Genomic DNA, 23360 nt, shown 5'->3' with positions numbered 1-23360 from the left:
TGTCACCTCCAAGAGAGCAGAGGCTTTGTTTATTTCACTTATTCTCATATATACAGCACTTAGAACAATGCCTGTCACGTAGCAGCTACTTCATAAATATTTGTGGAGCAAATGAATTAGTGAATGATTTTGGGACTCCCTGTTAGAAATTGTACAAAACACGATGTTTGTCTTCAAGGATCTTTTAGTCTAGTTGTGGGAGGGATGACTACATATGCAGAACTTTTTAATCTAACAGCATACTTGCAAAGACAATAATAAATTGGAAGCACAGAAAAATGAGTAAGTTCAGAGTCTGAAGGTGCTAGCTGTGTTCAGTCTTGAAGGGATTCTTGAAATAGGTGGCCTTTGTAGTGTAATAACTACTGATCTCCAAGACAAAATAAAAGACTAGATTGGGTTATCACATAATGAACCAGGATATTAGGAAGGGGAAAATTTGTTTTAGTTGAGATAATGGCTACATTTAGAACTATTTAAAAAAATTTTTTAATAAAACATTCAAATACCAGTCTTCTTGAATCATTGGAGGATTTAGGGATTATGAAGGTTACTCCTAAGTAATAGAGTTTAGAATCAGGGCATTTATAAGCTTATGTGTCTGGAAGAAATACCATCTTGAATTTCAGTCACCAACTGGAAAAAAATGTTCAAACTTGTTAAATATGCCTAAATGTCTTTGTGTAAAAACACAATGTTTTAATGAATGAGTGGTGAACGCTGAATGTTGAAATGACTTATAAGTGTAAGCAGATGTTAATTCACTTATGTTTTAAGACAAAACCTCTGTTTTCTAGTTGCTATTAGTGATGAATCCCATATTATTCAGGAGGGTGCATTTGGTGTAGAGTGCACTGATTTCAGACTTTCTTGCCATCTACATAGGGCGTACACTCCTTTGCACATGAAACCCTTCCCTTTGGTTATTAGCATTCAGTGCCTGGATGCTGAGGTGGTCAGCTTGAAGTCTGGAAAGAATATCTTCAGTTACAGTAGGAATAGCCTAAGCCTCATGGGTGGTTTGCCTAACTTCACAAAAATGTAGCAATAGAAGAATAAGTTAAGAGTGTATGTATCTGAATCTTTTTTCTTTAATAACAAAACTTTGGAAAGTATCTGGAGGAAGGGAAGATTTAGATGGTTACTATGACAACTACCTTTGGGAAGCACATGCAGGCATGATTTTAAGTTACCTACTGAAGACTTTAGGTTACCTGCTTAAAATCAGAGGAGTCTATTTCCACTTCCATCTTCTATATATTTTATTTTTAAAGAATTATTTATATTTAACTTTATTTATTTTTTAAATTTTATTTAGACCAGAGAGGGAGGGAGGGAGACAGACAGAGAGAGAGAGAGAGAGAGAGAGAGAGAGAGAGAGAGAGAAAGCAAGCTAGCTGCTAGATCTGGGACTCGAACGATGGTCGGCCATGTGGGAATTCAGCACCTTTAACCATCATGCTGCCTGCTGGCCCCCCATCTTTTATATTTTAATGAAGAACTGGTCACAAAGGGCTCTTCACTGTTTATTCAGAAATTGCTGCTTTTAAAGGCATTGCTTTGCTTGCTTTCAAAAGACATATTCTTACATACACCTCGCATGTACTCATATACCCTCCTTTGCATTTGCCATTCAGTGTGGCGACTCCTTTTATCTATATTGCTTTGGCTATTATTAATTGCAGAGGCTCATGCATATTTTGCTCATGTTAATAGCATTATGGATAAAAAAAACAAGGACCTTCAAAATGACGGAATTTCACCTGAGGTCAGGAAAAATGTATTGAAGAATAATGTTACTGAAGTATAGAGATGTTAAAGATAGAAATTATAGAATGAACACATATAGCTGTTCAAGATTACAAAATGTGGGTGAGTCATCATTATCTGGTTACTCATTACCTGGAATGTGGGTGTAAGGAAGGAGGAAGTGTGGAAACATGTGTATATGAGTGTTGTTGGGAATTGTTCCTAAAACAAATAGAAAATGGTTTGTAATGCCTTGAACGTATGCTTCCCTTTCCTGACATAACTTGCTTTATGACTGTATCCTATCTGTGATTGTGAATACCATACATAGTTTTGCAGAGTTTAAGTAGCATAAACGAATTTAAAACCTGAAAATCTTTGTCACTTTCTGTATTTAAAGACTTGTCTTAAAATCTACTTGTCACGTCTCAAAAAAAAATTTACTTGTCTTTGATGTTTGCCTATATGTGGCATTATCTTGAATAGAACTTGTAACATTAAAATCAGTACTAAAGTAAAAATTCTTGCTGTGAAAAAACATTGAGTTTGATAAATTCGTAGCTAGTGATCAGCTATAAGTTTTACTCCACTTGCCTTTTTACCTATTGTCTCTTCATCCCACTGTTTGTTTCATTTCTCCTTCTTTCCAGATATCTGATACAGTGTTCTGGTATGGTACTGCCCTCGCCCCCATATCTTCTAGTCCCATTCATCTTACCAGGTGCATCTGGGGTACCACCTCTGTTTTCAAGCCCTTTTCTGGATAGTGCATCCATTATGTCATAATTACATTGCACTTTGTTATCTTGTACATCTCATTATGTTTCATATTTAAATATTGGACTTCTGTGAAGAGTAAGCATTGTTGAGCAGGGATTATGCATTATGCTTACGTTATTGCTTCAAGATCAGAGGTCTTAAAATCTACCCACTCTGTTTGGTTATTTATAGTTAATTTCAAGTAAAACTATCCTAATATGTATGTTATATAACATACACAAGGACAGGAATTTTTTAAAAGGGATGAATAAAGGAATTAGTTCATCAATTTAAAAAATTGATAAAATGTTCTCCTTCAATTTTTTCTAAAATTTTGAGATTCTTTACCATTCATTTTTGACTGTATACATAGTTGGAAAAACAATTTAACTGAAGTTGTCCTTCAGCACAAATGAAAAGTCCAAGTATAAGGGAAATTGATGTTTATTATCATTAGATTTTTTTTTTTAAAGAGAGAAGTTTTGTTATAGGACGTGTGTGCTCGCCCAAGAGACAGAAAGCGAGAAATCCCTCCCCCATGGGTGGATGGCCACGTTGCAGTCCCTTCTCTTCTATTTTCCTCTCAGGATCTTAGGCACACATGCACATGCTCCTGGCTTGAATTTTAAGCTGCTGGGTCTTGGTCTCGAACCATGGTCGTCTGTGTGGGAGTCCAGAGGTGTAACCGTTATGCTATCTGCTGGTCCCTAGAATTAGAATTTAACATTTTTTTAAGCTCGTGATAGAGAGTGCATGTGTGCACATGTGCGTGTGCAATGGAGATTTGAAGAAGCCTCTCAACAGGGTCTTGTCATACCACAGTCCTCTTTTTCCAGCCCTCCAGCTTGCCATGATCTTGGGTAAGCATGTATGGGTCCAGGGTGTTTTCAGACTGATCCAGGGGATCCCGACCCGCAGTTGGCCACGTGACTTCAGTTGGCTACTGACTGTACTACCAGGCTAGATCAGAAGTTTTTAGTATTTCATGTCCGTACTCCAGTGGCTCACCTTGGGCATGCCCTGGGATTCCTGTGTGCCATTTTGGGGGCCTAGTGTTAGTTAAATATTTCCTCAGTACCTATCATGTACTATCAGCTACTGAGGTCTTGTAAGGGGATGTAAGGGATGTATTAGTCAGAATAAAGTAGGTTTTGCTTGGATACTAGGGCTTCATAGCTTAGCCTATAATGCAACAAATATTTGTTTCTCACAGTCTGAAGGAGAGTCAGGTAGCTTTTTTCAGAGGCTCTCTTCTCACTCAGATAACCAATCTGTTTCTTTCTGTAGTTCTAACATTTGTAATAGATGACTTGCAATTGCTTGAATGATTATAGACATTCCTTTTTTACTGGCCAGCATACAGTCATGGGGCCCAACCTAACTACAAGGGAAGCTGGGAAGCAGTGTTTCCTTGTTACCAGGAAGGGCATTTAGTAAATGTCACATGGTCTCCTGTCTGTTAGGATCATTTTATAGGGTTGTTACTGTTAGATAATTCATCTTAAGAGTACCATGTAAAGCAAACTTCTATATGAATTTAAACATGAGTTCAGTACTATAATTTAGGAAGTCCTCTTCAAGTATTTTCAATTTCCTTTCTTATAATAACTGTAATCACAGTGCATTTCTACATTTCCATTTTAATCTTATTTGAATGCATTTCTAGAAAAGTAGAACATTTATTCTTTTTTGTTCATGTTTCTATTGTTGCCCCCCCACCCCACTCTTCATCACAGACACTGGCTCACTAGTTTATTGCAAGCAAATGCATTTAGTAGTGTCACATTTAGTTGTCATTGTTTATAGAAGTAGTTAATATTATGTGACTATTTGAAGGTACACCTATGCTTTGATAGCTTATTAAAATAGATCTATCTTTGGTCCACTTCCCATGTTATTTATTTTCTTGGAACTAGTATGTTTATTGGATTTTTAGAAAAGTAGATGCTGATCTCTTCAATATTTATTCACATATTCATCTATTGGGAATTCGGGCAAAATGGTTCCAGCCAGCTTTGAAACCTAAGCCAGTGCAGTGTTAATGTTTTTGGATTCAACTCTTCCCAGATGGGTGATGAATAAGCAAACATCAATTTCCCCTATACTCAGATTTTTAAGTTGTGTTTAAGGACAACTTCAGTTTAATTCTTTTTCCAGATATGGATGTTGTCAAAGGTAGATGGCAAAGAAATACTAAAATTTTAGAAAAGACTGCAGAAGATTTTTGTGTGTGTGTGTCAAAATGGAGAATATTAGATTTTTGTGAGAGGTGGGGAAAGTTTGATGTGGTTGGATAATGAATTAGGGATTAAAGCATGGAATGAGGGATATGCAGATAATTTGAGTAGATACAGAATTCATCCCAATAGTCATGCATTGCGAATTTCTAATTCCATGACATTAGTTAGGGTAATAGACTTTTGAAATTTCTCTTGATTTAGTGTTTTTACAATTTTTAAAGGAATTTGCTATAGGGTATGCATGCTCATCCAAGAGAGACAGGGAAGGAGGGTAGGGGGAGAGAGAGAGAATGAGAAAGCACCTTCCAGGTGGGGGGTGGGGCGGATAGTCATATCATAATCCTTTTTCCTCTACCTTTCTTTTGGGGTTTTGGGCATGCACACATGCCTGGCATGCTTTTTAAGCTGCCGGGTCCAGGACTCTTAACTGCACAGTTAGATGTGTGAGATCTAGCCACCTTACCACCTTACTATGCTGTCGGACTGGCCCTGCTTTTATAATTTTTTAAACTGTAGTCTTTTTAAGAAATAAAAAAAAAATTGTTTAATGTTGTGATCATTTTTTAATTTGACAAAAGAGGGATTGAGTGAGAAAGCAGGTTGCCAGGTCCAGGATTTGAACCATGGTCGGCCATGTGGGAATTTAGCACCTTAACCACCACACCACCTGCTGGCCCTTAAGAAATTTTTAAAAATTACTTATTATTGCCAAGGTCATGTGTACTTGCTAGAAAGAAAGAGAAAGCACTCTTGCAATGGGGCTTGGTCATGCTGCAGTCTTTTTTCCTATATTTTTCCATCCTGTCATGAGCCTAAGCATGCACACATGTTTGCTCTACATGTTTTTCAAGATGCCAGTGCTACGTGGCATCCAACTTTCTATGTACAATACTCACTGTATTGTGGGGCCATCCCTAAATTGTAGTTTTAGAATTCTGGTAAACCTATGTGTATCTATATCCCTACCGAAGAATAGTTTTGAATGTCCAAGTTGTAAGTGTGCAAATGAAAATCATCTGGGAGATTGTCGTTCTTAGCTATGCTTATAATTGAGCTTATATATTGTAAGGCACATCTGTTTTTCTAGCCATTCAACCATCCATGTATCTAAAATTTCCCGGTCCCCTTAAACAGAAACTATACATGGGTGTGTGGATTTTAGCCATATTGATTGTGTCATTTGGTTTTTCATAGTTCAAATTGTGTGAAGAATGCACATAAAGTTATGATATTAATAGCCCCCATAAAATTGGAGGCAGCTTATTAATTTACTGTCAGTATAACAAAATAAATAGCTTTTTAAAAGTCAGAGCAAAGGAAGCATAGGAAGTAGATGAGACCCAAGTGAAAGGTAGTGCCATGGCTGCTTCTACATTTATTGAACTTGAACTTTTCATGTCCTGATAGTCAAAGCAAAAAGGGAAATATGATGAGTCGCAAAATCAGTTTTGCTTATAAGATCAAAGTGCATAATTTGCTCAAGAGAAACAAGGTTCCCCTGCCAGTTTGGTTTAGAAGAGATTTCCCTTCTGGAACTTAACTTCTGCTGTGAAGGGTGTCACCATGAGCAACAGCACCCAGAACTTCCCTGTGGAAAACAGAGTGGTGAATTTTTTTTATAGCTGCTCCTTATGTCACTAAGGGGAAGTAGAGGATTTAGCACCAAAGTACAGTTTAGAAAAAGCAAGTTATAAATCAGCACTTATCCTTGGTTGCTCGTTAGAACCATTACAGAGGTCTCAGAACTTGTAGGGAGTGGACGATGGGAAAGGAGGCATCAGCGGAGCTTCCGGGGATGCCTGCTGGTACAGTTCTTGATTTACGAAGGCAAGAGGGCCGTGTGGTGCAGTGGCAGTATGCTGCTCGAGAGAGGCTGGGTCCCACATGGCCACCATGATTCGAGTGCCTGGATGCTCAGCCTGAAACATGTCAGGCACGCACATGAGTCCCCAAGATCTGACAGGCTGGAGGACTGGAGGGAGGGGTATTACAGCATGGCCAGAACCTGTGGAGGGTGCGCCTCTCTCCCCGCGGCTCACAGGTGCATGTACTCTACCATAAAAAATTTAAAAAGAGTACTTATTTGCCTTCAGGTGTCTCCTGGTTCTGGGATGGTTTTGTATGTTCACTTATTTGTTTTCTTGTTTTCCAGAACTGGATTTTGAGTTAGAGGAGGTCTATAGATAATTGAGTTATGTTCTCTGATAAGGGTCTAAGTATACATATTCTGCTGCCAATGAAAGTCAATTTTTTTTTTTCTTTTTGAGAGATTTTTGCCTTTGGGTATGCGTGCTTGCCAGAGAGACTGAGAGGAAATTACCTCTCCAGGGAAACGGCCATGCCAAGATCCTTTCTCTTCTCAGGATCTTGGGCATGCATGCATGTGCACCCAGAATGAGTTTTAAGTCGCCGGGTCCAAGACTCTAACTGTGGTCTACTATGTGAGAGTCCAGAGACGTAATCATTATGCCATCTGCTGGTCCCAGAAAGAAAAATTCCTTTTTTTTTTGAGAGGTTTTTGCTATAGGGTGCGTGCACTCGCCAGACAAACAGAGACAGAGAGACAGAAAGTGAGAAATCACCCCCCAGGGAGGATGGCCACGCCACAATCCCTTCTCCTCCATTCTCCTCTCGGGATCTTGGACATGCATGTACACGTGCCCGGCGTGAGTTTAAGCCACTGAGTCTGGGACTCAAACCGTGGTCGACTACATGGGAGTCCAGCGACATAGCCATTATGCCATCTGCTGGTTCCAACAATTCTTAATTACAAAATACACTGCAGAACAGTTTGGATTGTCATCATTTTATGGAAATCTAGGAAGCAAACCAAGACTAGTTTAAATAGATGATCTTCATCTCTGGAGATGTGGGCCATAAGGCATATGACAGAACTCACAAGAAAATTAACAGTAGTTTTATAGCCTGAACAAGTTTATGGTGGTCATAAGGCCACTACATGAGGCTTAGTGATGGTTCCCGGTCTTTGGGCCTGGAGAGTTATAGCAGAAATGATTGTTTTCTCAATCAGTAGGTATTTGAAGTGCACATAATTGAAGAGAGCAATCTTGTGTGTGTGTGCACTCGTGTGTGCATTCATGCACACATACATGTGTATATGTGTTTTCTTTTGAAACTTTAAGCAATAAGGTTAGAACCACTGGCATATAATACTGGATTGTCGGAAAAGACATGATATTTTTCTATGCAAAAGTGCATTGTGACTTTCCCGATGACCCAGTGGTTTTAGGAATTGTGATAGTCCTTGCTTGACCATTTATAAAAATGGCAGGGAAGTCTTCCTTCAGTAAGTGTTTAGTTCTAAAACCTCTGGAGATATGACTTCATTCTAAATCACTGTAGATTTTCTTCCCTGCCACTAAGCCTGCTGTTGGCATAGAGAAGCTCCAGTGAGAGTCCCATGGTATCACTTTAGGATCTGTCACTGAATTGATTGGATTCAACAGCATGTCAGATCCCAGTAGCAAGAAAGGTATACAGGTGAGAAACAGAGGGTTGTCACTACAGCTTTTTAGGCAGTCTCCTAGCGATTTGAATTATAAAAATTTAACGTGGAGAGTCTTTGAAGATTATTTGATCCATTCCTCCAAGAAGATATGCTGTGAATATGAGTTTGAAATGTTGAAAATACAAAATTATTTTCAAGGGAGGAGATCTTTTATTTGGGGATGGCAGAAGGGAACTGGGATGTATAATTCCTAAGAGGCCCTGAAGGAGAGAGACCCTTGAACTTGAGGGACTGAAGAACAGGGACAGCCGTGTTTTCATCTTCACATTGTCTCTAGTGCTGGGCACAGTTCCTGGCAAATTGTAGGTCCTTGATCAATATTGACTGCAGAACTCAGAAGAAAATTAATAGTAATAACTTGCTCAAAGGGTACCTAGAGGAGAAGCGTACCATTTTTCGGAGAGCACAGGCATGTTAGCTAGCATCTGTAGGGAGAACAGGAGGCAGACATTCTCATTGCCAGCTCTGAAGATGACTAATTACCTTTGCCCCTTGGTTCTAGGATCATTATGGTCCCAGGTTGTTATTGTTTCAAATGGAACCACACTTTACCCTTTAAAGATTGATTTTAGGTGACTGTTTGCCTATGTTATCAATAGAATTTATATACTAACATTAGGAAGAATTGCTGAACCTTAAAAAATAACCACAATGAAGAATTTTAGTTAGAGAGTATAAAAGAGGGTTAAACTTCTCCTTAACATTCTTCTTTGAGTATTTTAGATTCATAGAACTCTTGTTTTGTAAGCATATGAACATTTCATGCATGCTGCTAAGTAAGTAATAAATATACTTAAAATCAGAGTAATCCTTAGAGCCATAGTTTTCAGGAACAGAACTGATAGAACCATGCTTTGATTTCTAACAAATTGGTACAGAAATACCTAAAAGCAAGAAGTTAAATCTGTCCTCTGTGGGGAGTGGAGAAATTGAATCATAATAATGAAAAAAAAATGACATTATATTTTGATGGGTATATCAAGATTAGATGTGATAATGTCTTAAGCTTGGATATGGAAAACCCCATTAAGAGTTTACCAAAGGCCAGAAATGAGCAACTCATTGAAGGTGACGACCTAGTTGGGTGATGGCAAGGAAAGGGTGAATTTGAAAGGTTTGGGATGCCTGGATGAAAGAAGAAAAGCAATATTTGAATTCAATTTTTTCCCCCTTGTTCCAGTATTGCCTCTGTAGGGAAGGATTGTTGTTTTCAGTAAACCACAGACCAGATGACTTGTTCTCACATAAGTAAATTGTTACCTAGTTACATAGTACCATTTGTCTAAACCCAACACCTAGGGGCAGGGATGATGTCTTTGTATTCTCCTGCCTGACACATCAGATGTTCTTCAATTAATGAGTACCGACTTCTCTTAAAAATTTTTCTAGATTGAAGCAAGCCATGCTATGAAGGAGAGGCATTGTATGTCCTCACTTAATATATACTGAGTGTCTGCACTCTAAAACATATATATATATATATGAACATTATCTTTAAAATTCAGTATTTTGAAATTTTGAAAGTTGTTTGTAAACTGTCAAGAATTATGGAGTATGAGCCAAAATTTTTTGCTATGTAAAGTAAATGTTTGTGGAAAAATGTAAAAATAAATAAATGAAAGAGAGAAAAATTTTTTCTAGAATCTTTCCTCTTTTATGGTATTATAATGAATTAGAATGAATTTGGCTATTAAAGACTCATTATTATTATTTTGTCAATTTGCTTATCTTTCTTCACTATAATATATGCAAACCTAGACATTCTGTGGTATGCACCCAGTGATGTATGTATGTATGTATGTATATGTGTACGTGTGTGTGCATGTATATTTATATTCAGGCTTCTCATTAATATTGCTTGATTTAATTGAATTTTGCAGCCACTGTATGAAATGGCTGCAGATCTTGTTCTCCCAAACGTTGAATAGATTTGTGACCTTGATTCTATAAGGTAAATTTAGCCCCAGATGGTTTTCCAGTCCTTTACTGAGTACCTGCTATGCTCCAAACACACTATACAGGGCTCTTTATAAACATCCTCTGCCAGCTTAATGAGCCTTGAAGCACAGCCCAGATTGATGAAGTTGGTAACATTTACCACTGCCCACTCCCTCTCCTTTGGGCATTCTTCAAAACCAAGGCAGTATGTTCTTAGGGCTGCAGTTCAAATGCCATCTCCACCCAGTGACTTCTGTGATAACTCTGGTTTTGTGAGCGCTTCTGCCGCAGATGATGCCGTGCCAGGTCCCTGGCTCATGCTTTCTACTGTGGGTGCTTGTCCTACATCCTGGTGCAAAGCTGCAACGTCCACATCATTGCATCCTATATTCTTTGCAGGTGCTCAGAGCTATCAATCAGAGTCGTTTATGTTTGAATGTTGTAAATGTGTAAGGTTCACTTTTGAATAGTCAATTTGGGATGAAGTGCCTTAGATCAGATCACTTATTTCAACGTTAGATGAAGAGAAAGACACACAAATGGCATACAATCTGGTGCTTTTTAGGTTTTAAATCTGTAGGGGGCATCTTTATGTGAAAAATCAACATACTGAGTTTGGAATTATTATTTTACTTTTTATGAGTAAAATGTTCACCATTAAGGCTATTTGGTATTATGAGTAAAATGTTCTCTTAAAGGCTATTTGGAAAGGTCTTTGGAGGAAATTCTCTTGGGCTGTTTCCAGAGTTTGGTTGTTGGTAATAAAGTCATAAAAATTCACAATGAAATTAATTGAAATAAACTATTTTGTCAAAGAGTATTGAGATGTTTGTGCTGGGAATTTGTTTAAATTATATTTACCTTGAGGGAAAAAGCTATACTTACAGACTGAAACTGTAATTATTTTTAATGAGAGTTGGGTATACAGTTGTTAAAATTATTTTGTTAAAAAATGATACTAAAAATACCTTAAGGGCTTATTGGATTTGAATTAAGAGCCTCAGATGGTCTATTTGTTGTTTTCTCCCATTCAGGTGTGTTTTGTTAATTTCTTAACAGGGGAAGTAACATAATTTCCTCCTTGCTCTCTTGCTTCCTCCCAGCTTCTGTCCTTGTACATTCCTTGGGGCTCCTGACATGCTTCTTAGGAAGCATTTTTTTTTCCTCCCCTTTTCTGAATGTCTAGGAATTTGCTGATGTGTTTATTGTGTTTATTATCTTCTCCCACCTCTTAACCCTGACACCCCTTTTGGGGGGATAGTAGGAGTCTTTCCTGTAAGAGTTTAAGCTTTTCAAGAGGAAATCCTCGGCCTTCACAGGGAACACAGTGCATCTTCCCTTGGGAATCTCCATGAACTCCTGTGGGTACCCTGCCCGATGGATGGCCTTGCCCCGCCTCCATTTACCTTTCTATTTTATTATTAAGGGATCCAGACCAGGCAGTGAAAGCCATTCATGTCCTTAACTTGTGAGATAAGGCCCTGCAGAAGCAGAGACTGATAAAGAGGTGGAATTAGCCTCTTTGCTTTTGAGGGTTTGCCATACCCAGGCAGGGTGCTGCCAGCACCACCATGGAGGGCTTTCTCCCTGTGGTGGTTTGTTCTGTGCCTAGGGCATTTCTAGGTACTGTTTTCTTTGAAGTAGTTCAAGTTTGCAGGAGGAAGTTCTCAGCAGCACAAGGGATTACTACTAAATTCCAAAGAGCAGCTTCCAGGCCCTGAAGGCAGATGTTTCCTCCTCTCTGCTTTCATCTTAAGTTCAGTCCTTTTCCTTCCTTGGATAATTTGTCTTTTTAAACCTATCTACTTCCTAATGCGTATCTCCAATACTTGGCTTTTGTAATCTACCTTTGAGAGAGTCACCTCCTGGCCCAGTTCACCTTCATATCAGCCCTGAATCAGGAAGGATGCTTGTTCTGAGAAGTGACTTTCAGCTAGGTATTCCAGGACTGGAAAGACTTGAAGGTCACTATTAAAATTTTGATAATGGTTTAGGCTCATGGGTTGAAAGAATTTGAGTGTGCCCCTAAGCTTTCTTCTTCATAAAAGGATTACAAGTAAAATTTCTAAATTCTCAAAAGAAGACTACTGTTAAGTGTTTCTTTCTGTTTCTTTCTTATTACTGTTTTATAACTAGCAAGTGAACTACTGAAATAGTTTTGCTCGTTAATTCTAATACTGAGGTAGAAGGGCTTCTAGTCTAATTATGCAGTGAATTCTAGCATTCTTTAAAAACTTAGTAACATATATGAGCCACTTTATATACAGAAAACATTCAAATACTATTATTTTGTTTCCTAAGTGGTTATATATCTACTTATACCAAGACATACACGCATGTGTGCATACACTCACACAACAGACAGGCACACCCAACAGGGTCTTTATGCAGTGATCTGCTGTCAGCCTCTACTAGTCTGGATCGCAGGTTTGGGCCTGGCATGCCTAGGAAGGCCCAGAGAGGTGAACCTTGAACCTTCCCATGTGGGTCTTGCTTCATAGAGTGTGTTGCTTTACTGCTGTGCCATCAGCTGGCCCCATGAGTGGTTACTTAAACAATTTTTTTTTTTAAACTTAAATGAGAGTCCTGTCACCTTGCAGTCCTCCTGCCCTAGCTTCCCACTAGCCAGGACCACAGGCATGTGCCGCTGTGACTGGCCTGTTTAGATTGGGCAGGAACCTAACCCAGGTTTCCCATGTGGCCTTAGCCATTGTGTGGTAATTCTTTCTACTTGTGTCCCTGCAGCTGGGCCTGCATGGTTACAGTTCACTGTTAGGATTAAAATATATTTCTGATTGACCTATTAAACAGTGACGTTTGACCCAGGTGATCTATGAAATTTCACAAAAATACTGTGGAACCTATTTTTGGAAAACCAATGTGATTCTGAAGAAAGAAGAAACTTTTTATATCTTCTTATCATGTCCTATTTTAAAATGTGACTTTTGAACTTTATTTGATGCTTTATTGTTGTCATCTCAGAACAGATATCCTTTTAAGATAAGATGACTCATCTTGATGATATTATTTCTATTTTGTAGCCAATAGAAACAAGCCTTTTCTAGTTATGTAGCCAAAAGAAAGCAGGGTGGCTACTTTTAGGATATAAGAATAGGTATGAACTTAGAAAATTAAATGTTAGAGAAACATTCTAAGGAAAATGGTTGATTGTAGCTTATTTTAAAGATAAATCTTACCTGTACTTTGTACTTTGCCATTTGTCATGTCATGGCTTTTCTTTTTTTTTTTTTTTTTTTTTTGATTGTCAGGTAGGTTCTTCTCTGAGTTTAGGTATAAAAAGAAAAATAGAGTTCTTTTCTTTTTTAAAAATTGTTTTTGCATGGTGTATTTTTTCCATCGTATTTTCTTTAACCAATATATGCCTTTATATTTTTAGTGTGACATCTATAGGCAGCATATGGATGGATCTTACTTTTATTTCCAATATTCTAATATTCTTTGCCTTTTTTAGTTGGAATAATTTGTCCTTTTACATTTAATGTAATTATTGATATGGTTGGATTTAGTTTACCATTAAACTGTTTATCTTCTGTTCTTCTGTATTTGTTCCTCTTTTACTACTGTCTTCTTGATTATTTGAAATTTTTATTTTTATAATTCCATGTAAACTTTTTAGAACTTTGTATTATTGTTTTAATAGTCAATCCAGGGATTATTTTGTTCTGTAAATCATTAATGTTTGAAAATCCACATAGAGCTGATATTGTACTACTTTATACAAAATGTGAAAACCTGGCAACCATGTAGGTGCATTTATTGGCCATCTTTCCCCAATCTAAGGTTTGTTTTCACAAACACATTCTTTCCCTTTTAGTTCATAGTATATGTTGTGCCCATTGGTATTTATTTTGAAGAAAGGCTTACTTTCGTTCTCTTATCTTCTCTTGAGCTGAAGCTTGGCTTGTTAGGAATGTTTACCAGTATTGTAGCTCTGAGGGGATAATTTAACTGTATTGTGTAAATAAATTAATTTGCCATGCTTGTTTTTTTTTGGGGGGGGAGGTTTTTGCTATAGGGCATGTGCGCTCTCCAGAAAGAGAGAGACAGAGAGATAGAAAGTGAGAAATCACCCCCCAGGGGGGATGGCCACACCACAGTCCCTTCTCCTCCATTCTCTTTTTGGGATCTTGGGCACGCACGCACATGTGCCTTGCGTGAGTTTAAGCCACCGGGTCCAGGACTCAAACCGTGGTCGGCTACATGGGAGTTCAGCAACATAGCCATTATACTAACTGCTGGTCCCAGTGTGCCATTCTTGTAATGGCATAGGTCAGGAATGCAGTAAAGCTTTCCAGCATAAAAGTACAAATAAGTATAAAGACCTATTTTCCCTTAAGTTTTCTATAACATGTGATAGGATGAATGTCTGGTGGAAGGACATAACACTGCTTTAACAAGATGATATTTTGATATTTTCCAAGTGGGCATATGTTTCTGAATGAAGAATATATGAGACAATTAATAGATGTAGATATCTTTTACAAGAGAAAGATAACATGGTGCTTCTTCTTAGGAAAACAATTTAATAAACTAAAACATTACCATGCAAAACAAACTGCATATTATTCTCTAATTTTCCTTCTTCCACATCTGTTTTGTGAATTAAGTCAGCCTTTGGTTGGGATCAGTATAAACTTAGAATTGTTGAAATACATGGAGGTTAGGCATTCTTTTTTACAAATACTGCTTTTGACTACTTGGTTTAGACACACAGTTTTTAGGACTGAACCAGAATTAGAAAGGAAAAGAAATAGTTGTGATTTATAGATCTCAATTATAGATGAGAATTTTGAGACTGAGCTATTTTTAAGAGGTTTGTATTCAGAAGGGGACTTTCCCTAGTGTGATTGGAAAGTATTCTTGGATTCAGGATTGAATGAAAGGGGATGCCATTTGGAGAGCTTTTGAAGGGGGGGAAAAAAACAACTTGAAATAAGAAGGTGGAAACAGTGATCTAAGTTCAGAAGTTTCCTGAGACACTTTTCTTTTTTTGTTGTTAAAGCTTCATCTAGGGAGCAGCAGGTGGCACGATGGTTAGAGGGTGCTGGATACTCCCACATGGCTGACAGTGGTTCGAGTCCCGGACCTAGTAGCTTGCTTTCTCACTTTCCCTCCCTCCCTCGCTCTATGTGTGTGTTCAAATGAAAACAAATGAATGAATACATAAAATTAAATAAATAATTCTTTTTTAAAAAGCTTCATCTAATGGAGAGGACCAACAAAAAGTCCTTAGAATGGATTAGATGTTCTTGGAAGAATGATTTCTCAAGTAACAAATTAGGGAAGAGCTGGAGAGGCTGAAACATGGGGCCATGTCTGAAAGACCATAAGCTTTAGGTATAGTTGTGATGTATCTGGGTGGCACAGACATCTCTTCTACTTTGCACTTGAGGGAAAACAAACTTAGAGAGGAAATGGCAGGGTGGGGAGCTTGGAGTTTTGAGAAAAGAAGCACAACCATTACCCCCAGTGACCATGGAAGCAGAACCACTGTGATTAACACTTTGGACAGAAATAAGATGGGAGAGGAACATAAATACCTGCTAGTCAATTTTGAACATGCATCCTAACATTCCACCCTGACAGAAAATAACAGATGAGCCCCAAACCGAACTTCTAAACCCTAAAAGTGATAGATAGAGCTGTTTGGAAATGTGCAGCGGGCCCACTTAGTGCTGGGGAAAGCTTGACTCTCAATGAAGAGCCGTGTAGCTGATCTGGCAATGAAGGAGAGATTGCATTTAAATGTCAGGCTCATCCTATTCTTAGAACTCAACTAGAGGACAAAAGAAGCAGATGAAACCATGCTCTTGATGTGGTGGGACCAAAACCATGCTTATCCCCTTACGTTATGGTCATCATATTATAATTAACTATTCATTTCTCTGTGTGCTGACTGACAGTGCTGACACAGGCACAAAATAATGTGAAACATATGGGTCGTAACTGTTTTCATCTACAAACTTTTCTGAAGACTTATTTAGGTTCCATAATTACAGAGTAGCTTGGAAGACTGGCATGTGGTTTCAGAGTGTAGTTACAAATGTTGGCGTTGGTGATGGGTACGTGCTAATATTGCCGGAGTGTAAGTGGAACAAGATCAGGAGGACTTATGTTCTTTGGGGATCTCCCTTAAAGCGAAGTCAAGACCTTTGTTTTTAAGAGATAAAATGATGACATACCATATTTGAGATGGGTATATCAGTAATACAAGCCAGTTTTTCTAGCATTTAAATATCTTAATTGGTGGATTTTCATATCGACTTGAAATCAGTGGCTCTCTCGACACCTGACAGAATTATTATCCCTTTTAGCCTTTATCTTATATATCAAATTTATGTAGATGAATCAGGCCCTGTCTTTGGGGGCAGTGGTTAAGTGTTTCTATCTATATAGAGATGAAAAAAGTAAGTGTTCAATTTAGATGTTTCAACTTGAAATAACCCATGGCAAGGTCGTTTGATGATTTCCTAAATCCTCGTGTGTGTGTATATATATACACATATGTGTCATATATGCTTATTCATGTGTGAAGTATTTGTGTTATTTTGGGTCTAGGAATAATGTAAAATATTAGACCATGACTATGGGTGATTATTGGTTCTATAACCTTGACCTGGAGCTTGAGCCAAAGCTTGGTTTATTTAGAGAATGCTTGGAAGGGCTTTAAGGGACAGAAAGAGTCCTGCATACACTGTTCAAATGAAGAAGCTAGAGCAACCTGTTACTTGCAGAAGGTCTTGGTGCCAGATATTTTCATTAGTTTTTCTTTCTGTCCTTTTTCTTCATGCATTTATTCAAAAAATGCACTTAGAACATGAACCTATCAGCATGAAAGCAGATAGACTCATCAATATGATGGTTACAAAATGAGACTGAGGTGATTGTCCTTGAGTATCTCACATTTGTTCAGGTGGAAGATAAGATATTCCAAAAAATAATTGTAAAAGAACATAAGGGGGGAAGGTTTGTGGATTCCAGTTCTGACACTGGAGAAGGAGATCACTGGCATCTCATGTCACCTCTCAAGGCTGATACTTACTTTGCAGCTGTATAGAGAATTAAATCTGATTATGAATGTGAGGATACCTCAGTCAGCACCTGCAACATTGAAAGTGCTCATGAAACTGTCACTATTAAATGATTCCATGTACCGTTTGAAGAAAGAAAGCCAGTCCTCGAAGGTGTGAAAAGCCCTAGTTTTCTTGCCTGCAGCCTTGATCTCCCTGACACACACCCTTGTCAACCTGTGATCTATCTAGAATGCAGAGATGCTGTATTCCAGTGGTCAAGGGTGGGGCTCAACCTTGGAAAGTTATGTCCTTGCCTTGTGTCTTGTTGTGAGGTTTAAAATGACCAGACATAGGGAGCTTTTACACAGTTCTAGTAAATAGGAAATGTTGCTGTCTTAGTTCTAATTGCTACCTGACCTTATCACTCCCCTATTCCTTATCCTGCAGGGTAGCTCCCTATCTGGTTTATTGTTCTTAATTTGGAATCGGCCCATCTATCTAGTGCATTTCTCATTCTGTCTTCCTTATACCTTGCTGTCCAATGACAGAGGGTCCATTGTGCACATGTGAGAGAGAGAGAGAGAGAGAGAGAGAGAGAAAGAAAGAGAAAATATTTCCCAGTAGAGCCTGGTCATGCCATTATTCTTTTTCCTTTAGTTCACCCCTGGTACAATTTTAGAAATGTGCTTTCTCTCTCTCTCTCTCTTTCCTTCTCCCTCTGGTCAAATTAGAAGATAAATAATAATAACAAATAAAATTTGCTAAATCTTTAAAAACAAACAAAAAATAAGTACTTGCAAATAAATAAGTTAGAAAAGGAATTTGGTTTCAAGTATGTTATTATATTATCAGAATTAAATATTTAAGTAACTAAAGGGGGCAAATTTTTACCTTATTAGTCAAGAGTAGGACTGACCTAGACTTGGGACCCTTGGGCATCATAAGGCTGGATGACAATCTTGAGGACCTGGGATTGGACAAGAACCATGGTAAACTCAACAGTACTATTTTGTCTCTGGTGTATATTAGACTTTCAGTCATTTGTTTGTAAAGGGTCTTTTTAAAAAACGAATTATTTTATTTAACTTTATTCATTTATTTCATTTGAGCAGAGAGAAAGAGAAAGAGAGAGAGAGAGAGAGAGAGAGAAGAAGAAGGGAGGGAGGGAAAGTGAGAAAGCAAGCCGCCAGGTTGCACTCAAACTGCAGTCAGCGGTGTGGGAGTCCAATGCCCTTGACTGCCATGCGCCCTCCTGGCCCAATAGTTCTGTGAGGGTCTTTAAAAAAAAATCATAGAAGGAACCACGGTTAAAGTCCCAGACCTGAAATCTTGCTTTCTCATCCCCTCTCCATCAAATTTAAATAAATAAGTAAATATGTAAATTTAAGTAAAATAATTCTTAGAAAAATGGAAAGTGTGTATTATAAAAAATGCACATAGATTTCAAATAGCTTTTGTACCAAAATAAGCCTGGACTGTAATTGTATTTTTCCATGAACTTATTGTCGTCCTTACATACATTTTGCTTAGTGATGCTTACATCAACTATTCGGTATTGATAACATGTTTCTAATGTTTGAAAAGATATTTTTCCTCATTATTTTGAAATTCCCTTGTGCTGATAGAAGTAGGTTATGCATTATAGTGAAACTCCAGTGTGCTATTTTCTAAAAACATTTCAACATTATCTGTTGGGTCATCAGGAAGGTCATGACGCATTTTTGCATAGAAAAACATGTGATGACTTTCCCAACAACCTAATGGATGTAGACATGTGATGTAACATCTTCTCCTTGGTTCCCTGAATTATTGGTTCATTTGAAAAGTTATGATGTATTTTTCTATGCAAAAATGTGTCATAATTTTTTCTAACCACCCAATACATGGATTTCAATAAAAAGAATCATAAATATGACATGGGGATTATAGAAAGCATATCCTTAGAGTATAATAAATTAGTACCATTGTGGTTAATAGAAAATGCATAAGGAAAGGTAACGTGGGCTACAAAAGATGGGTTTATTAAGTTATTTCAAGAATTTGATGGAAATAAAATGATTTTAAGTCATTTGTGTCTCAGCTTGCTTTCTAAAGCATATCAGAGTGACCCTGTAAAGAATCTGTGGTGACATCTGATAAAACACATAAGAATGAGCTGATTTTTAAGGACTTTTTCCATTATCCCCTGCAGCTTTGCCTTGTCAGATGAAGCGTACAGATCCCTCCGAGATCAAGATAAAGACCAGTGTATTCTCATTACCGGGGAAAGCGGAGCAGGAAAAACAGGTAAGGCTGCCACCAAACTGCCTTATTTTATCTCTGTGGAAGGTGCTGCTGTAGGGAGTGACAGGGCACAGAGGGCGGGTGGGGTCACATTAACAAAGCCTGTCACAAGGCCACTGTGAAGCCTCCCTTACAAGAGGAGTTTTTTAAAAATTCTTTTTTTAAAAAACTTTGTTTGTTTGTTTGTTTGTTTATTTATTTATTTATTTTTAATTTGACCAGAGAGAGAAAGAGGGAAAGTGAGAAAGCATGCCTCCAGGTCTGGGACTTGAACCGTGGTCAGCCATGTGGGAGTCCAGTATCCTTAACCACCACACCATGTGCTGGTCCCTACAAGAGGCTTTTGATTAGGATCACAGAATATTTTCTGGGAAGGACTTATCTCATTTCTCACGTGGAGAAACAAGATGCCTATTAGGAGGTTCCCGACAGAATGGAAGTCTAGTGGTGGATTTTACACCTTTCTGATGCAGTCTCCGGGTGCTTCCAGGTCTTTTGCCATTTTCGTTTGATACCAAAGCCTTTGTGGTCTTGGAGAGTTAAACCACTTTCCCAGGGGATGCCAATTTATTCAGATTTTAGGATCCTGCAACCATACCTTATCTCTGCTAAAATGTGCGGAAATGCACCAGGAAAATGCTTGAATTTCACTGCAATCTTCCTCTGAGACCTAAAGAATTGAGACTTTCTTAATACATGTTTTTTTAGATTCCTGGCAACCTCTCTTTAAAGCAAATCCCTAAGTGGAGGGGTTATACTTTTTTCTCGTGTTTTCAATAAAAAGCTGTTCATGTGATTGATAGTTTTGAGTGAGAAAGTGATTTTATACATGGTGCCCACCTTCCTGAAAAGGATTTAGAAAAACTATACTCTCTGAACCCAGACGGGGAAAGGTTATTAAAATCTTCATGGTCAGTAGAGTTGTTGTTGTTTGCTTTATGTTGTTTTGAAGAAATTGTCAATAGAAGGGGAGGATGGTGAGAGAGATGATATTTTCATAACATTTAATCTGTAAGGTACTTCTGTTTTATAGATAAGATTCTGCTAATTGGTAATGCCTTTTAGTGTGGAAAGGTTTTTGTTGTTGTTATTTTTAAGAGGTTTTTGCCTTAGAGTGCGTATGCTTGCCTAGAGAGACAGAGACAGTGAGAGGGAAAGTGACAGAGACAGTGAGAGGGAAAGTGAGAAATCATCCCCCAGGGGGAATGACCACACCACAATCCCTCTCCTCCATTCTCCTCCCAGTATCTTGAACTTAAAGCCACTAGGTCCGGTACTTGAACCATGGTGGGCCACACCAGAGTCTAGCAACGTAACCACTTTATCATCTGCTGACGTTAAGGTGGGAATTTAAATGTTTCCCATTTGTCTGGCTATTGAATTTATCAGACTGATACATTTTGAGTCCTAATTTATTAAAAGAAAAAAATTTGCTGTAGATGTTCATATTATTGATTGAATACTTTTCATCATAAGTTTTTAGAAAGATGTATGACTTGAAAGTTTCACTCTCTGATTTGGAATGGCTTTTCTTCTATGCCTGTTCCTTCCTCTGCTTTCTTTAGGACTGTCTCTTTGCACCCCAAAATGTAGCTAAAGAAAAAGTGGGTAAATAAGTGTTCCAGTTTATTTTGTTGCTAATAGCAGAAACTACTCACAACTGGGTGATTTCTAAAAATAGAGGTTTATAGAGCTCATTGTTTGGAGGTTCAAGGTCTGGAGGCCACATCTGATGGGAATCTTGCGGAGTCCTCTTATTTAAAAAAAAAAAAAAGTTTTAAAAAATTATTTAATTTAGTTTATTATCATTATTCCATGACACCCCACCCCACCCCACCCCCTAATTTGACCAGAGAGAGAGAGAGAGAGAGAGAGAGAGAGAGAGAGAAAGCAGGCCACCAGGTCTGGGACTTCAACCACAGTTGGCCATGTGGGAGTCTTATACCTTAACTACCATGACACCTGCTGCTCTCCTTGTAGAGTCTTCATCACATCATGAGCCCTAATGACTTTAATCCTAATCATTTATCAGAAACCTTGATACCATCGTTGGATCAAGTTTTCTCGCAATCTCGTTACAGTGACTTAACACATGAATGGGGGTGCATATGCAAACTATAACAATGATCATGTCCAGTTCATTTCCTTGAGCCCTTGGGAAACATACAAGGGGCTTCAAAAGGTTTGTGGAAAATGAAATTAAAGTATGAGTTTATATTGGTGTAAAAATTTGAAATCCATGCATAGCTTTTTTGTATGCATTTCTTTGAAGACCTCTCATAGTGCACTGTTGCTTTGCAGTTACTAAGATCTGGATGGGCAGAAAGGGACTGGCCTGTAAGAATCCTAAGTAACAGAAAGTGTAGTGTCATATTGTTAGAAGGGATCTTAGTTACGAATCATCCATAGTAGGATCCTCCACGTGGGACAGCCACGGTCCAGTTTTGTGATGCTGGCTCAGCACTTTGTAAGGAGGCAGGCTGAATGTGTCATACAGGTTCAGCTAACACGTTCCTCTTTGTCTTGAGTTCAGTTCTGCCTCTACCTACTGGTCTTAACTCTTCAGCTTGGAACCTTACCAAATTAGTCCATTTTCTGTTATATAGGACAACTACTCAGTTTTTTTGAAGTTGACCTTCATATTTTCATAGGGCTAAAACTCTTTCTTCAAAGATTTTTCATGGGGTATACATTCATTTATTCATTCACCCAAGAAAAAAATTCACCTGCTTGGTGAAAGGTACTAGTAATACACTGGTGAGCCAGACGCCCTTCTTGCCCTCATCAGGCTTACAGTCTAGTAGGGGACATAAACAGTAGCTTCCTATTATAGATACACGTACATACTATGTGCCACATAAGTGTGCAGGTTACATACAAAACATACCTATAGTGAAGGAAAAGGACATAGGCAGTTTTGAGAGCATGTAAGAGGAGAATTGGATGCTAGTCATAAATCCCTCATTATCGCAGTCATAGTCTGAGATCATCCTAATTTGTCAATATGTCAGTAAGATTACATACCAAGAAATAAACAGAATACATGGCATTTGGTCCTGGTTATGGTGGAACTACTATTCTTCCTCTTAATGTAGACACTTGGCTTCTATTAATAACACATGTATTAACTCATGCCCGTCATTTCATCAGGCGAGATACTGTAGGTTCTTAGTACATTAACTTCCATTAGGTTAGATCCTCTCAGTTTAGTATTGATGAACAAAGTTGTCTTAAACTTACATGCAGAATCTTTTACTAATTTTTATGAATTTTCGTTCATTGTTATGGCCTCTTGAGCAAGTCCTGATTCTGCCCCTCCTTTCGGACCACTGTCACCCTACAGGGCAGGTAACTACTCTAAGCACTTGCCATGGGCTGAGCCTTGTGCTTACTTACGTGTGTAAGTATTAGGTTGTCAGGAAAGTCATGGCATACTTCTCTATGTGTTCCTATGTGAAAGTGCATCATGACTTTCCCAACGGCCCTGTATTTTTGTTGTACCTGTTTTTATGATGGAAAATTTGAGACAAAGAAAGGTTAAGCAGTTTGCCTAAACTTAACTCAGTGAGTAAGAGTGGCAGGACTGGGATTTTTGAATGCAGACAGTACAGTTCTAGAGCCTGTGCTTTTACCCACTGCACCAAACTGCAGCTTGGTACCTTGAAATTGATTCTTTCTGAGTGCCATACTACTATAGCCAGTGTTGGTATATTTTCTTCATTTATCCTCTAATGTATTATTTTTTTAAAGAGGATTTCTTTTTCTTTTCTTTTCTTTTTTTTTTTTTTTTTTTTTTTTTTTTTCTAGACAGCGCGTGCTAGCCCCGCG

At 38.1% G+C, this 23360-nt stretch overlaps 1 protein-coding gene across 3 annotated transcripts in view; it reads left to right on the top strand.

Moving 5' to 3' along the window:
• Positions 1 to 23360, top strand: part of MYO1B (myosin IB) — a 189939-nt gene that overhangs the window by 54917 nt on the left and 111662 nt on the right. For all 3 annotated transcript variants that reach the window (XM_006147812.2, XM_006147811.2, XM_006147810.2), the window contains exon 4: positions 19441 to 19535. In XM_006147812.2, the coding sequence (XP_006147874.1) occupies positions 19441 to 19535 (95 nt within the window). The remainder of the gene's footprint in view (positions 1 to 19440; positions 19536 to 23360) is intronic.

This window comes from Tupaia chinensis, unplaced genomic scaffold (assembly GCF_000334495.1).
Source record: "Tupaia chinensis unplaced genomic scaffold, TupChi_1.0 Scaffold000225_1, whole genome shotgun sequence".
In the NCBI taxonomy this organism is placed as follows: domain Eukaryota; kingdom Metazoa; phylum Chordata; class Mammalia; order Scandentia; family Tupaiidae; genus Tupaia; species Tupaia belangeri.
Note: the sequence above shows the minus strand (reverse complement) of the source record. Positions and strands in the feature narration are given on the sequence as shown.